General features: G+C 34.6%; 1 protein-coding gene and 1 long non-coding RNA gene across 2 annotated transcripts; one reads left to right on the top strand and one right to left on the bottom strand.

The window, feature by feature from the left end:
- Positions 1-205: 205 nt before the first annotated feature.
- On the bottom strand, positions 206-2,834 carry LOC107937620 (uncharacterized). Its single transcript, XR_005912301.1, has 2 exons — positions 1,959-2,834; positions 206-1,890 (listed from the first exon to the last, which is right to left on the bottom strand). It is a non-coding gene; the product is annotated as an uncharacterized lncRNA (long non-coding RNA).
- A 4,906-nt stretch (positions 2,835-7,740) lies between these two features.
- LOC107937605 (protein phosphatase 2C 51) lies at positions 7,741-9,986 on the top strand. The gene is made up of 3 exons (XM_016870522.2): positions 7,741-8,660; positions 9,335-9,440; positions 9,517-9,986. Exons 1-3 carry the CDS (start codon positions 7,863-7,865, stop codon positions 9,810-9,812), a joined length of 1,200 nt encoding a protein of 399 aa, XP_016726011.1. The 5' UTR covers positions 7,741-7,862; the 3' UTR covers positions 9,813-9,986.
- The last annotated feature ends 6,619 nt before the right edge of the window (positions 9,987-16,605 follow it).

The following is a 16,605-nucleotide window of genomic DNA, read 5'->3' as shown; positions in this document are numbered from 1 at the left end:
AAGTAGTCCGCTTAACAAATTCAAGAACTTTTGCAAAAGGAAGCTGCATAAAGCAAAGGGTTCATAAATGCGCCAACAAAGCAATTTTCAGCAACTACTGTGCTCCAAAACAACAGGTCCTACACTTACTAAAATCTGTAATAAACATGCAGGCAAACTGACTTCGGCTGCTCCTGCATGTGGAGAACCATTTATTTACTGCTGATTTCCCCAGATGGTAGTATTTTCATTTCAACAGAAACAATCGAGATTGCTGTAAATATTTGGTTGGGGGAGATTCATATTCCTGGTGTTTTGGTTGCAGAGTCGCACTGTAGCGTCACCTCCCCCTTTAAGAATGAAGGCAATGCGAAGGCAATGCGAAGGCAATGCGAAGGCAATGCAAAGGCAGCCTTGTGTATTTGTCAGTGAAACAATGCAAATCATATGGCTACCGCAATACTAACCACTAACATGCATCTCTCATCTCATTTAGAAGAAATGTTATTTCTGTTCTTATATTACTCGAATTTAAGTGAACAACTAGATAGTTCCTTAAAATAAAAAAGGGGCAACAGCTTGGGCCTGCAGTTCACTGCCTACAAAATTGAGTGAACATTTTGCAGGAAGCGTTAGAATTGGGGTTGTCAAAAGCGTTACTATTTCGATGATGTTTAGCCTTCACTGCAGCGGAGTCCTTCCCATTGGCTCATGCTCCAAACTAAATTTTAATGGATCAGACCGGTCATTGTATAAGGGAAACTTGCTTCTCCTTCTCTCACATCTTCATGTTTTTCATCTTCATCGAACCCAACCTAGCTGCCATGTTCATCTGAGTCCCATACCTCAGTCTTATTCCCATTCTCCTCTTCTCCACTAACTGCAGCAGCAACTTTGTCGACTCCATCTAATGTTGCAAAATCAACAGCATTTTGATTACAACAAATTATCCACAACCACTATCATTATCTTCTCTAATAGTTGATCCTAAACTAACTTGCCCACCACTTTCCCCACCACCATACTCATTTGCCTCAACTTTTACACCTTCTACATCACCCTCTTCATAAGTTCGTACGCCTTCTACATCACCCTACCCATCAGCTTCTACCCTTTCAACATCACATTCCCCAACAACTTGTACCCCTTCTACAACACCTTCCCCATCTAAATCTACCCCATCAACATTACCCTTCCCATCAACATCACCCTCCCCATCAACTTTTACCCCTTCAACATCATCCTTTCTATCAACTTCTACTCTTTCAACATCACTTTCCCCTGTAGTCAACAGTAACATATCACCTACAATTTTAAGGTTATTCACTTCATGTTAAACATATAGCTGAATCTCCTTGAACTTGACCCAAAAGCCTAACATAGCTATTGTGAAAGTGTCATCATAAATCACCCTTAGATTTATTTGTAGCCCTACTGTACCAGACTCATGGAAATATATTAATATGACAGTGTAAAACCCTAACACAATTTCTACTATTTTACATAATTTAAAATAAGATATTGTGTCTGGATCCTTTTAAGCCTGTTAGTGTATAGGAAAAGAGTCTGTTAGCCCTAAACTCTATTAGTCTATTAGCTGAAAGTTTGTTATTCAAGTAGTTATGCTATTAGCACTAGTTACTAAGCAACAATTACTCATGTACTCTATAAATACTAGCGATATACTGAAGTGAAAAAATACATAATACTCATTCAATACTCAATACAGTTTTATTCAAGCTTACTATAGATATTTACATGGTATCAGTCACCTTGGTGCTGGAAACTTGATCGTCATTAGTTCTCATGACCACCACTGCTTCGGCTGACTCTGCATCTATTAAGCATGGATGTCCGGCGTTCACTGCTGCTCGACTTGTTCACTCTTTTCCTCGCTATGACACTGTTAAACTGGATAATGGAAGTTTTGTTCAGTGGAAACAAAATATTAGGCTGATCGTTGAAGGTTACGAACTGACCAGTCTCTTTTGGAGGGGACGTTGTTTGCTCTGCCACGTTTTGTGCAATTGCCTGACGGCTCTCTAGTTTCAAATCCGGATGCCTCGGCGTTTCTTCAATAGGATCGGCTGCTTGCCTTCTGGTTACTTTCCACCATTCATCCTTCATTGTTATCTTCATTTATAGATGTTCGAACGGCAAGTGATTTTTGGAATACTGCCACTCCCCTCTTTGCAGCAGTAACCGGTGCGAAGTTGTCACGTATTCGTCATGAACTGTATTCCCTTAAAAAAGGTACTCTAACTATCATTGAATATGTAGTAAAAATACAAAATACATGTGCCTTGATCGAGGCCTCTGGTTCTCGGATCTCGAAGGCGAAAAAGGTTGAAATTGTTCTTGTAGGTCTACCTCCAAAATTTGATACCGTGATTACGTTAGCATCGTTCTCGTCAGAACCGTTACCGTTTCACCATCTCGTTGATGTGCTTCCCGAATATGATAATTGGCAGATGCGTGTGATTCCAGAGGAGGTGTTGATTCATGCCAATTTTGTTGAATCTGTTCCATTGCCACTGATGGTGGCATCTGTCCGTTGTGGCCGTCCTCCGTCTGGTGGTCGAGACAGAGGGTTTCGTTCTCGAATACAATGCTAGATCTGTAGTAAATTTGGGCATTTAGCCTAGCGATGCTATTATCGTTATAACCGTGGTTATGTCGTCTAGTCATTGGTGGCTCGGGCTTCAACTCCGGTCGGTTGTGTGGCTCAAGGTTCGGCTGCTGGAATATCATTTTCGACGCAGGTTTCTGGTGGGTTTGATGGCCCCTCAACAATGCCAAATGCTCTCGTTTCTGGCGATGAGTTTTGCGCCGCGCCTCACTTGCCTAGGTGGTCCACTAGGCCTTCTAACCCATTTGTTGGTCTTGGTGATTGGTTTAGGCACACGGCTGGGTCAGGATTGAATATTGGGCTGGGCAGTATCCTTCTCATTTAGTGCCTGAGTAGGATTCCTATTTTAGACCGCATACTGCTGGGTTTGGGCCTACTGCTGTGAGGCCAAATGTTTATGGCACTTTTTCTGGGCTGCCCGTGCGTGACAGGCCTTCTGGTCCAAACCATGACTGTGGGCCGTAGGCAAATAAATTTTCATATGGGCCAACATCCAATTGTGTGGAGTTTGATAATTCTCTTAGGTGTGGAAGTAAACTTGGGCCTTTCGGTGACGGTGCTTATAATACCTCTAGGCTTTCTATTCCTTGGCGAACCAAACCACGGGCTCGTGTTTACACTGGGTCAAATTCGTGCATTGGGCTCCATCGTCTACCCGATTTGTATGCGTCTGATGTATCCAATTTTACTGGATCTAATATTCATGCCACTCAATTTGGGTCCAACCTTGATGGTACTGATTCGTATATCCCTATGCCCGTTGGAATTGCATTTTGGTATCTAGGTTCAGGGGTCACACACCATGTCTGTTGCTATGCTTCTGCATTGAATGAGTCTACACTTTACTCAGGTACATCCTCTCTCTTAATGGGTGACGAGACTCCCACCAGGATCTCGTCTACTGGGAATTTAGTATTTTTTACACAATATAAATTGCTTCGATTATCTAATATTTTGTGTGTACCGACTATACAGAAGAATCTTCTGTCCGTGTCTTAGTTTGCCACTGATAATAACGTATTTTTTAATTTTATCCTACTTATTGTGTTGTCAAGGACATCAAGACTCGAGAAATTTTACTGAGGGGTCATATTCGTGATGGGTTATATCATTTTCTCCATCGGTTGTGTCTACTCAGTCTGTTGTGGCTCCTTCTATTGCCAACATTAGACTTCAAGCTCGGTCTGATAGTTGTGATAATTTTACTTTGTGGAACATGCGTCTTGGTCATCCCTTTGCTTCTATTGTTAAATCTGTTTTAGATAAATGTAATGTTGCTTCAAATAAATTTTGTCTTGATAATGTTTGTACTGCATGTCAGAAAAGGAAGTCTCATAAATTGCCCTTTTCAAACTCTACTACTGAATACAATAATCTGTTTGCCTTGGTTGTCTCTGATCTTTGGGGGCCTACGTCAGTTGATTGTGGATGTAATCGGTATTCTGTATCGTTTGTTGACATGTGCACTTGGTTTACTTGGATTTATCTTATTTTACCAAAAGTCACAGGCAATGGATTGTTTTGTTCAGTTTCAACAGTTAGTCAAAACCTAGTTTAAGAAACATATCAAACAGTTTCAGAGTGATTGGGACAGTGAGTATCGAGCTTTCACGTCTATTTTGGCAGCTCAATGGATAATCTATAGTCTATCTTGTCCACATATGCCTGAACAAAATGAAGAGTCTGAACGCAAACATCGGTATATTGTCGATATAGGTATCACACTTTTGGCCCAAGTAAATCTGCTTATGGACTATTGGGGCTATGTATTTTGTTGTGCTGTTCACCTCAACAATCGTCTTCCTACCATGGTGCTGAAAGGGGAGTCTCCGTAAAAGGTTCTTCATAGACATGATTCCACATATGATCATCTACGAGTATTCGAGTGTTGCTATTTCTCGTATCTGTATATTTTTCTATGTCACAAGTTGGATTTTCATTCTCAACCCTGTACGTTTTTGGGATATAGTTCATAACATAAATGATATTAGTGTCTCACACCGAATGGTAAGATCGCCATTTCTCGAAATGTTGTATTTGATGAACAACGGTTTCTGTCTCCTACATCTGCTTCTGGAAGTTTCACTTCTTCGTCCAGTCTCTCACTCTCATCGACATATGTTCCTCTTGTTAAAGCTGTCACTTTTCGACCCATGGCATCCTCGTCTGCTCAACCTCCTGAGTCATTACCACCTATTATGTGTCACTCACCTTCTGTCACAGACATTCCTTAGGCTGATCTAGGTTCTGACCATAAGCCACATTCTCTATCCAGTGACAATGGTATTTTCAATCCAAACACGACTGCTTTCGATACTCAGTTATCTTTTATCATCTTATCATCTCCTTTGCCACTGATAAATACTCATTTGATTGTCATTCGATTTAAGGCTGGAATTTTTAAGCCCAAGGCTCTGTCGGTTGAAGTTGTCGAGCCTCATACAATTGAGGAAGCCTTTTCTACTAACGAATGATGTGCCACTGCCCAAGATGAGTATGATGCTCTTATTAATAATTCCACTTGGGAACTTGTTTCATTACCAATTAATCGCAAAGTGATCGGATGCAAATGGTTGTTCAAAATAAAGAATCCTAATGGCACTATCACCCGGTGTAAGGCTCGGTTAGTAGCTAAATGATGTTCTCAAGTACCTAGGTGCGATTTCAAGGAAATGTTTAGTCCGATAGTCAAACCTGCTACTATTCGTATCATACTATCCGTTGTTGTTTCCAAGGGTTAGTAGCTTCGATAGGTAGATATAAATAATACTTTTTTAAATAGTGATCTTGATGATGAAGTATTTATGCAGCAACCTCCGAGGTATGTTCAGTATGGTCTAAATGGCAAACCTTTGGTCTGTCATATGAAAAAAGCTTTGTATGGACTACGTCAAGCTCTGGATGCTTGGTTTGATAAATTGAAGTGCTTTCTCCTTTCTGTTGGTTTTTTTCTCCAAATCTGATGCATCTCTATTTGTTAGAGGTACACATGACTCCACTCTTTATATTCTTGTGTATGTGGATGATATTATCATTACTGGAAGCATGCCTAACTGTATAAGTAGCTTTGTTCAACAGTTGAATAAGGAATTCTCACCTAAATATATGGATGATCTCCACTATTTCTCATGTAAAGAATGTTCATACTCCAATGATTAGCTCGTCCACTATGTCTAAGGACTACAGGGATCATCTGCATGATCCCACTGAATACAGAAGTCTTGCAGGTGCTTTAAAGTAGATAGTGCTGACTTGGTCTAATATTGCCTACGCAGTAAATCGTATATGTCAGTTCATGCATGAACCTACTACTGTCCATATGGTTGCATTAAAGTGAGTCTTGCGATATTTATGTGGTACTTTGGATTATGTGATTGTTTGTCGTCCATCTACATGACTGTCTTTAGTCAGTTATGCTGATGCTAACTGGGGGCTAAATTTTGATGATCGCCGATCTATAACGGGCTACTGTGTGTATTTTGGTCACACATCAATTTCCTGGTGCTCCAATACATGTTTATAACTACAATACATAAAATATTATTAAAAAATTAATATCTTAAAAAATTATTATTTTTATTATATTAGATTTTGAATTGGGTTTTAACTTTTAGAAATTGTATTTGGGTATTGAGTTTAATTTTGTTATTTTTGACTAGAGATTTAAGCTATGAGTAGTTTATTTTGAGTTTGGGTAATAATTGATATTTTATTTGGGTTTGAGTTTAGTATAATATATTTGGGTTTGAAAATAAATATTTTAGAATATCAATATTAGGTTTATAAATTCAATAAAAAAGATTAAAATTTATTCAATTGTCAATATAATATAATAATAAATAATAAAATATATTTTTTATCCATTCATATATATCATTGAATAAATTTATTTTACATGCAATAAGTATTTTAATTATTTTATATAAAAGAACTCTATTATGTATATATATAATTTATATTTTTATAAGATAAATTTAAATTTTGCTGTCATTGTATAAAATTAAAATGAATTATTACATTCTAAATTAAAATATTTATAACTTAGAAAATTCAAAATTATTTGAACCTTTCAGAACTCACCCAACTCGATCGAAACGTAAGTTCGAAAAAAAGATCCAAGCCTGAGTTGATCAAAATCTAAAAAAAAAAAAATTGAATTTAAAAAATATGAATGTGATGAAATCCAAACCCGCTTGAGCCTGTCTATTTGCGACCTCTAGTCTTATGTTATTTGGAGCTATTTATATTTTTTCTATACTTTTTTGTTTTGTTTTGTATTACTAGAACTTAATCCTTCTAGAATCTCAAAAATGAATTAAAAAATTATTTGTAGAGTCTTAAGTCGATTAATATCGATATTATTATTAATGTAAGAGGACGTGGATTTGAGTGCGTTAAAACACATTATCCTCCTATTTATGAGATGGGGAGAAATTTTAAGTAGTTCTAGACATTGTATAAAAAACAAATATGATTAAAACTTATAATAAGATTGATTCAAATTAAAATAATACAGTAAGTTTGAAACCTAAATGAATTTTCATTTTGCATGGTTATTAGGTTTTATTATTGTTTATTTTTTTAAATAAAAATAAAAATAAAATATTGACAATAATACGATTAATACAACTCGAATTTAAATTATACCATTACACCACCTCGTATATATTACTGACTTTGGGAGTTTGTGAAGTGTTAAAAAATAAAAAGAAAGGGAGATCTATAATTACAGCAAATACGTGTCGTAAAATAAGTCATGCTTTCGTCTTTATCATCGGTAATTTAACTCTAATCAATCTGATATTTTTCAATTTTTAACTGCTGTGCTAGATTTGGACACGACACGACATGGCCCAATGTTCGAGCACCAAATCCCACAAGTTACCGACCACAGTCCACCACGTGTCCCCTAAGGTCAACATTCCTTGTCAGACAAAATCACATTAATCACGAACGAGACGCCACGTAATACGATTTCTAGAGATCACCGGTGGGCCCCAGACCGAATCGCTAACCGTAAGGTCCAACCTCCACGTGTTTCCATCCGAAATCTACACCGTCCACGTCTCTCGCTTGAAAAATCCCATTCAGTGGTACATAAATCCCCATGTGGCTACCACCCATCCCATCGCAGAAAATCCAACGGCCCATATTCAATGCTTTTTCACCCAACTTACTTTTATTTTTGTGTTCTCCAGTTGTCGCCTTGCCTTTCGATTCCATGCAGAAAAAGAAGAAAAATAAATGAACTGCAATGAAGAGGGACAAAATACCGAAGCTTCAATCTCTATCGACCAAATATCCTCGGAGAATGACGTCAGATCCCGGCGAAGTCAGCCGTCTTACTGTCATCAGGACCAAGGATGCTCGCCGGAGGAGGCTGGAAATTAGAAGGTTGAAGTATACATTTGAGACGATGATGAATATAACCATCACAGAAAACAGCAACAACGGCAATAAAGACCAGGATGATCTTCTTCATGGATCAAAACCAAGCCACGGTTTAACGGAAATATCGCTTTCATTGTCCTCTCCATCATCAAATCAATCAACTTCGGCGGAGAACGGCATCGTTTTAGCTGGTTTTGGAGAGAAAACTTGCATGAAAAACGATGATGCGTCAACCTCAACCTGCACGTCTCATGGGTTGCTTTCAGTTATCGGTCGGAGATGTGAAATGGAAGATGCAGTGAAAGTAGAGTTAGGGTTTATGGCGAAAGGAGGGGAAAAGTTTGATTTTTATGGAGTTTATGATGGGCACGGCGGGTCCAGGGTGGCGGAGGAGTGTAAAGAAAGGTTGCATAAACTGTTGGTGGAGGAAATAGTAGAGGAAGGAAGTGGGAGTGGGATTGATTGGGGAAGAACAATGGATAGATGCTTTGAGAAGATGGATGAAGAGGTGAATAAAGGGAGGATGGCCGAGGAGATGGTGGGGTCAACGGCGGTTGTGGCGGTGGTTGGTAACGGAAAGGTAGTAGTGGCCAATTGCGGGGATTCAAGAGCTGTTTTATCGAGGGGCGGCGTTGCTATGCCCTTGTCTTTTGATCACAAGGTAACACATATTTCTATTGTTTTTCTAAAATTATATACACATACCATGCTCCGTCACAAGTTTTAGTTTGACTCTATGTTGTGATAACAAAATTGAAATTCAATGCGAGTTTTGATGAGTTGGAAGCCAAGCCCTTGATGTTTAAGAACCTTTTTAAGCAGAATATTCTTAAAGATTTAATTGGAAACTATGAAACCATGAAATCTTCAATTCAATGGAGGTGTGACTTCACATGTATGGGAAATGAATGGAAGTATCTGAATCTCAAAGCTAGAGTGAAGCTCTTCGTTTTCCACAAATGTCTAATTAGCAATAAGAGGCTTAAGCTCGCCATCCCTTTAGGGTAATCAAGGATGATGCTTATATTTATAAACTAATTTAACTTTACAACTCTTTCAATTTGCCCCCTTTTTCTTTACACTTGTTTTCTTTGCCTCTACTTTGACCTATATTGATGCATGCTTAATCATTATGTTTATATACTATCTATTGTCGCTCCTTCCAAACTGTTATTATTGCGATGTACAGCTTTTATAAGTATAGAACTTGGTCCTACGGATTTTATTGGAATGAAAAAAATTTATTCAATAGCATATTATACTGAGTTTAAGGACGAAGATAAAGGGGCAGGTAGTGGTGGTGGCCTCCCATATTGACACTTTGTTTTTGCAAAGCCCGACAGGCCTGATGAGTTGGAGAGAGTTGAAGCTGCTGGTGGAAGGGTCATAAACTGGAATGGATATCGAGTGCTTGGAGTACTGGCCACTTCAAGATCCATAGGTAACCAAATATACTTGCAATTACATACATAATATTCTATTCATATGTAATGTAATTTGGAATGTAATGCATGCAGGTGATCAGTACCTCAAACCCTTTGTGATATGCAAACCGGAAGTGACCGTACGAGAGGTAACGAATGGTGACGAGTTCCTGATACTGGCTAGTGACGGACTTTGGGATGTGGTATCGAATGAGGTGGCGTGTCGAGTGGTAAGGCGATGTCTGAACGGCCAAATAAGGAGCAAAACAGCTGATGTTTTGAATCATAACCGCGCTTCTGAAGCAGCAGCGGTGTTGGTTGAGCTCGCAATGTCTAGGGGTAGCAAAGACAACATTAGTGTGATTGTGGTCGAGTTGGGAAAAACGTAGCACAGTCGTGTGTTTTGTCTGAATCTGGAATTGCTAACTGAAGGATTTGGTTTAACCATTGGTTGGGGATGGAGTTGGATCAGACATTTGATTGCATTTTTCTTGGGGTTTTTACTTGGAACACCATAAAGTTCTGTTGGTATATAATAGATAAAATAAAAATAAATTTATAAATATCGGTACAAAAGTTGTTTTAAGGCAACTAAAACTAACAACTTATTTGCATGATTAGAGCAATTTTGATATTCCCAGTTTACAATATAGATTGTTGTTACAGTTTCTGGTCGGGTGGGGTAGAGGGAGGAAAAAGATGCTAGGGTGAAGAGGATTAAAGGGGTATTTAAAAATGTATATAAGATGGTTTCTTCCGGCTTGGATTTTGAATTGGATTTTGGGCCAGGTTAAGATTATTTTATAACAATTTGTCTCAGAAGAGTTATAAATTGAGTCTTTTGAGATAAATTTACACGCATGCATGTAACTAAGGGTTTACAATGCAAGTTTGAACTTGAAAATTTATTGACTAAATTTTGTTGTTTGATAGCGTGGTACAAGATTTAAAAGATTATTAGAGAAATAGTTTTAGGAAATTATGAATCGTATTATAGAATATTGTAAACTTTAAGTAAAAAGTTGTGATCGTAAATTAGCGGATTATAAGAAAGTTAAAGGTTGTGATCGTAAATTAGTGAATTGCGAGATTCATAAAATCTCGATCGTAAATTAGCGGACTGTGAGATTAATAAAATCTCGTAAGTAAAAGGTCATGATCGTAAATCAATAGATTGTAAGAAAGTCTAAGTTTATGATTGTAAATTAGTGGATCATAAAAAAGTTGAAGGTGGTCGTGAACATAAATTAATAGACCATAATAAAAGCTTAAGGTGGCCGGGTTAAGATATATTTTATAACATAGATCATTGAATTAAGCTTCAACTTTGACAAACCTTTAATTAATGAAAGGTTAAAATGTGGTTATAGTCCTTGTACTTTTTGAAAGTTAAGAACTTGGTCTTTGTATTTTTAGGAATTTAGTACTTGTATTTTTTAAAATTTAAAATTCAGGTTCAATTGTTAACTCTATTCACTTGTTTTATGCCACTTATACTAACACCCGATAAAATTAGGTGATTTAAATTTTTTTTGAACAATCTCATTATAAGTTCTGATCATATCTGCTCTTTTTGACACAATATCTAGAACTACTCATAGTCCTATCCCAACCCATAAATAAGAGGATAATGCATTTCATCGCACTCGAACTCACGTCTTCCTGCATTGTCAACATACCTATACCAATCGAGCTAAGACTCAATTGGGTTGAACTTTTATATTTTCTAGCCAACATTTGTTTCTGTTTTTAGGTGTTTGTTGTAATATTCCATTTTTTCTCATAAATTGCTTTGTATTCATTATCCCTAAAAAAACACTTCACAATATTCATCCTAAACCTCAACAAATATTTGAAGTTATTGAAGTTACTGAAAATTATAGAAAAATTAGATGAGTGCTTGAGGAAGTGGTTACTCCTTAGATAATTGCAGTAGGTTGAGGCAATTTTAATATTTATATTATTCGACATATATTTTCAATTCTTAAGGAGAGAGGGACGACACATGAGAGGAAAAAAAATCATAATTTGATTAGTCAAAGTCAAACAAATTTTTAAATGGGTAGTCCACATGGGTGAAACCAAAAAAAAAAAAATTAGGGAGAGTCGAAATGAAATTTTAATTTTTAATAGTCTATATCTTTATAATTTTTAAAAGATTAAATTAAATTTTTATAATTTTAGGAGGCACCAAAGTGCAATTTTATATTTATTAATTCAAAATTTTAAAATTTTCTAAAAGGCTAAAACAACAATTTTTCATTTTAGGGGAGGTCGGGGCCCCTGCCAGCCTCCCTAGATTCACCTCAAGTAATCTACCTTGATTCATGAATGAAAAATCCGAAATATATGACCATAAATTTTCTCATAATAACACAATTAAAATAAAGTCCATAATTTTCATTAAAATATTCATGATAAGTCCCAAAATATATTTTTAATGGTAAAATTGTACCTTTATCCCTTCTCTTATCACTTCTCTTTAATTAATACCAAATATGACACTTAACACTTTATATCTTCTCTCATATCATCATAAAAATTCAAATCAATTCCATACATTAAAAATATCAATAAAATAATATTTCCATCGTAAAGTACTTGATAAATGACTAAAGTATCCGATTATGGCAAACTTATCATATTATTCTTTTTGTTTATTTGTACAATTTCTTTACAACAATGAGCAGTTATCCAAACAAAAAATCAAAATTCAAATATATCCCTTAAATAAGTCCATAAATGGTGAAAATGATACTTTTACCTATATTCTAGTCAAAATGAGAAGTTTGTAATTTGAGCCCTATACTTTTCATTTTATTCAATTAAGTCCAAACTTGCTTTTCCTTGATAATACATGTCTCATGTCGGCTTAATATTTACAAATCATTATCAATCCATAATTTCTCAAATTAGTTACTTTATACTTTAGTTCTCTTACTTTCTTAATTTTACAGTTTAGTCATTTTTTTCACAATTCCACATACCAAATTTACTTCATTGATTTCCAAAAATAAATAATTATAGTCCCTTCTAAAAATTCTCTTTATTTTCTCATTATTGAATTTTCTCAAAAATTCATTGTAGTGATTCTTAGAATAGTGTTGTTTACCATACAGTAAAATTTAAGGGGTGTTACAAAAGCTTGAAGAAGTTTAAGGACTATTAGTTACCTCAAAAATTTTAAAAAGAATGAAGATTCCAATTTGATTGTGATTGAAGATGATTTTTTATAATAACCAAAAAGAAGACATTTAAAAAATAAAGGTTGGGATTGAAGATAATCCTTCAGAATAATTAAAAAAAAACAAGAAGACATATCAAGAAGAGAGAATGAAAATGACTTCAAACTAATGGTTTTAGAAAAGGTGACTATACTTGATAGATCACTCTATTACAATTAAGGCTTATTTGATTCTTTTTGACTAAATTGTACATTTATGAAAAGACTAATTTGATATAATCCCTATAATACAGGGGCCTTCCAGATTCACTTCTTATTATGTGGTTTCTCATTACCACCATTTTCACCATTGTCATTTTTAACATGTCATTCTTTTTCTCCCACAACATTACCCGTCTCATTGGTCTTGGAAGACTTGAAGTTGTCTTTCCTCGGAACAAACTTAATTAAGGACTTTGCTACAATCATTGCTTTGATAAGTTCTTTGACCGCTCGACGTTGCAATTGTTGCTCAGCCCAAGGTTTCAGCCTATCCATAAGGGAGAAAAATGTCTTTTTCTCACACAAATAAAAAACATAGAACATGATCCACTGAACTCCTTCATATACTCCCTGATTATGCCTTGTTACGTAAGTCGACGCAACTTAACCTGAGCCTCACCCTCGACATATTTTGGGTAAAATTGCCCATTGAATTCTTTTTGAAACTCCTCCCAAGTCCCAATTGTGGCTCCAACTAGTTTCTCATTTGTGGACCTACAATGTCACTATAAAAGAGCGACATCAATAAAATACATAGATGTAACACCCCTAACTCGTATCCATCACCAGATTAGGGTTACGAGGCATTACCAACCAAAATACAGCTCAGAACAGTCATTCATTTCTAAACATACAATAAGTAATATTAACTAACATACATCAAAGTCATATTTTACTTTCATGTACCGAATTATCAAGATACAATTATAACATTATTAAACTTGAATGTCCACAAATCATTTATACTAAATTTGAACATATGAATCATAAAGCCAATCCAAATCAATCATACTTTAATAGTCATGTATCACAAATAAAGCATATATCAAAATTCAACCAATTTCAATCCGATTACCAAATCAAATTTTTCATCAAGGTAACTTACGAAAAACCAAATTGAACTAGTTCTATATTTATCAAATTCAAACCATATGGTCATCAATCTATAACAATCATACATGTGTACCACTTAACCAACTAACCAAACATATTTTACTATTATAAAACATCATATCATAATACATATACATTATAATTCTATTAGTCGAACCTTATGACTATATAATAAGGCATTTAGATACCTAAATAAGTATCAATCATATGTCACTTTCATATACTTAGCTTACAACAATACATCCTTTCTATAAGCTTTCCCACGTGTGCATATTTAAGCCACAACTAGCCATATCAATTCATAATATTAACTAATATCAAATATATTAGTTATGAGCTTTGTACAAGCACATACTAGCTTAAGTTGAACTATACTATGCTGCAAAATGGGCAAAATTATACAAATGCCTACAAGCATTACCCAAATGATCGAATCTCAATTGTAAGTATAACCAATCCATACACTACTTACTCGACTAACTTTAGTAATTTTCTAAGTAAAATAACTGAATTAATGCAACACCCCTTACCCGTATCCGTCGCCGGAATAGGGTGTGATGCATTGCTAGAACACATACACTTGTAAACGTATTTAACCATATTATAAAATTTCATCTAAATTAAAACTTTTAAATTTTTAACATGCTTTTATAAATTCTTCACAATATATCCTCTAAATATTATATTCATAATAAATAGGGCCTACGAGACTCGATTTATATTCATGCAATTCACAAGTCTTAACAATTCAATGCTTCATTTCCATTTCATTCAATTCATAATTTCTCATGTTCACAATTCAAATCAATTTCTCAATCCAATATACATTTTAATATCACAATAATTCTTTTAATTAAAATCATATCACTAGCAATAGAAATTTCCATTTACTTCTCATACAATTCAATATCATTAAGTTCAATACTAATATGTATTTACCATTTAACTCAACATTTATCGATTATGCCATTCATTAACACATTTATAAAATTATTAATTTTGCAATGAAAACATCGCTTTAGCTTTTAATTTAGCTAAAATCAGATCATCATCAATCTCATAGTAACTATTTGAAATAAAACATTACATCATTTCTAATTCAACATTTATCGATTATGATCGAATATATGACCGATTTATACACAAGTCATTCATATATTTTCTAATTTTCCTCCTCCTCCTCTCTATTTCACATCTTTAATGTATATAACACACTTAAATAACATTAACTACATTTTCACTATTTACTTATAAGTAAATTCAAAGCTGTCTATCCGAGTCAGAGTCACTAAATTATTTATATCTTGAGCTACGAAACTCCAAATTAAGATCCGTTAATTTTCCCAGAAACTAGACTCATATATATTTTTACCATAAAAGTTTTAGAATTTTTGGCTTAGCCAATAAGTACAGTTTATTCTTTAAATTCTCCCCTGTTTCACTATTAGACAGTTCCGACCCTTCTTCACTAAAAAATAATTATTTCCTCTTACGGGATTCGGATGATGTTTCCGTTTGTTTCTCTTGAAAATAGACTTATTCAGGATTTTAAATATATAAATTTAAGCCCCTAATTATTTTTCTTAAATTTTTGATGATTTTCCAAAGTCAGAACAGGGGAACCCGAAATTATTCTGACCTTGTCTCACAAAATTTATTATATTTCAAAATTTACAATTCATACAATTCAGTCATTGTTTAATTAACCCCTCAATTAAGCTAATTTTTCTCAATTAGTACTTTACTTAGACATTATAAGTTATTCATAACTATTGAAATTCAGAATTTCCTCATAAAACCCTAACTTCAAACTCTTTTACTATTAGGTCCCAAATATTTACTTTTTATTCAATTCTTTCAATAAAATCAGCATAGAAACAATTTAAAGCTCTAATTCCATGCTAAATCATCATATACTTCCAGCACATATTCATAGCAACTTTCAACTTCTTTCATAGAATCAAAAACTAATGAATTCAACAAGTGGGCCTAGTTGTAAAAGTCACAAAAACACAAAAATTTCAAGAAATAATCAAGAATTGAACTTACTTGCAGTAAAAATATGAAAAACCAACTTAAGGAAACCCTTCTATGGTGTTTTAGCTGATGAGAATGCAGAAAAATAAAGAGAAATCTAGATAATTCCACTTTGATCCTAGCTTTATTAAGTAATTTTGTAGTATTCCAATTTTGCCCTTAATTCTCCTTACTTTCTTGTTGATTTCATGCCTTTGACGTCCAGACATTGGGTCTATTTGCCTTTTAAGCCCTCTTCCTTTTATCATTTAAGCTATTTAATCATTTCCCATAATTTTGCATTTGTTACAATTTAGTCATTTTTGTTCAATTAATTATCGAAACTTTAAAATTTCTTAACGAAAATTTAATACTAACTTTTTAACACTCCATAAATATTTATAAAAATATTTATGGCTCGGTTTAAAATCTCTGAGGTCTCGATACCTCGTTTTTTATTCTAATTATTTTAATATTTATTTCTAGTGCACTATTCACTATTTCAAAAATTTTCTTAACTTCACATTTACTTATACTCACTAAATTAATAATATTTTCTACTCATTTTTTGGATTTAGTGATCTCGAATCACCGTTTCGACACCCCTAAAAATTCAGGCCATTACATTTTTCCTCGTCGAATTTGTGGTCCCGAAAACACTGTTCCAACTAGACCCAAAATCGGGCTGTTACAATTTAAACATGCCAATTTCATATACTATGTACCATGCCAAAATTTCATATACACAACTAAATCATTTAATCCTATATTTGATCATCAAATTAGCCTCCAAAAATTCATACCATTTCCATCATGAGCTGTACCTA

The sequence above is a fragment of the Gossypium hirsutum genome, chromosome D04 (assembly GCF_007990345.1).
Source record: "Gossypium hirsutum isolate 1008001.06 chromosome D04, Gossypium_hirsutum_v2.1, whole genome shotgun sequence".
Taxonomy (NCBI): Eukaryota; Viridiplantae; Streptophyta; class Magnoliopsida; order Malvales; family Malvaceae; genus Gossypium; species Gossypium hirsutum.
This window is presented reverse-complemented; position numbering and strand designations above follow the sequence as displayed.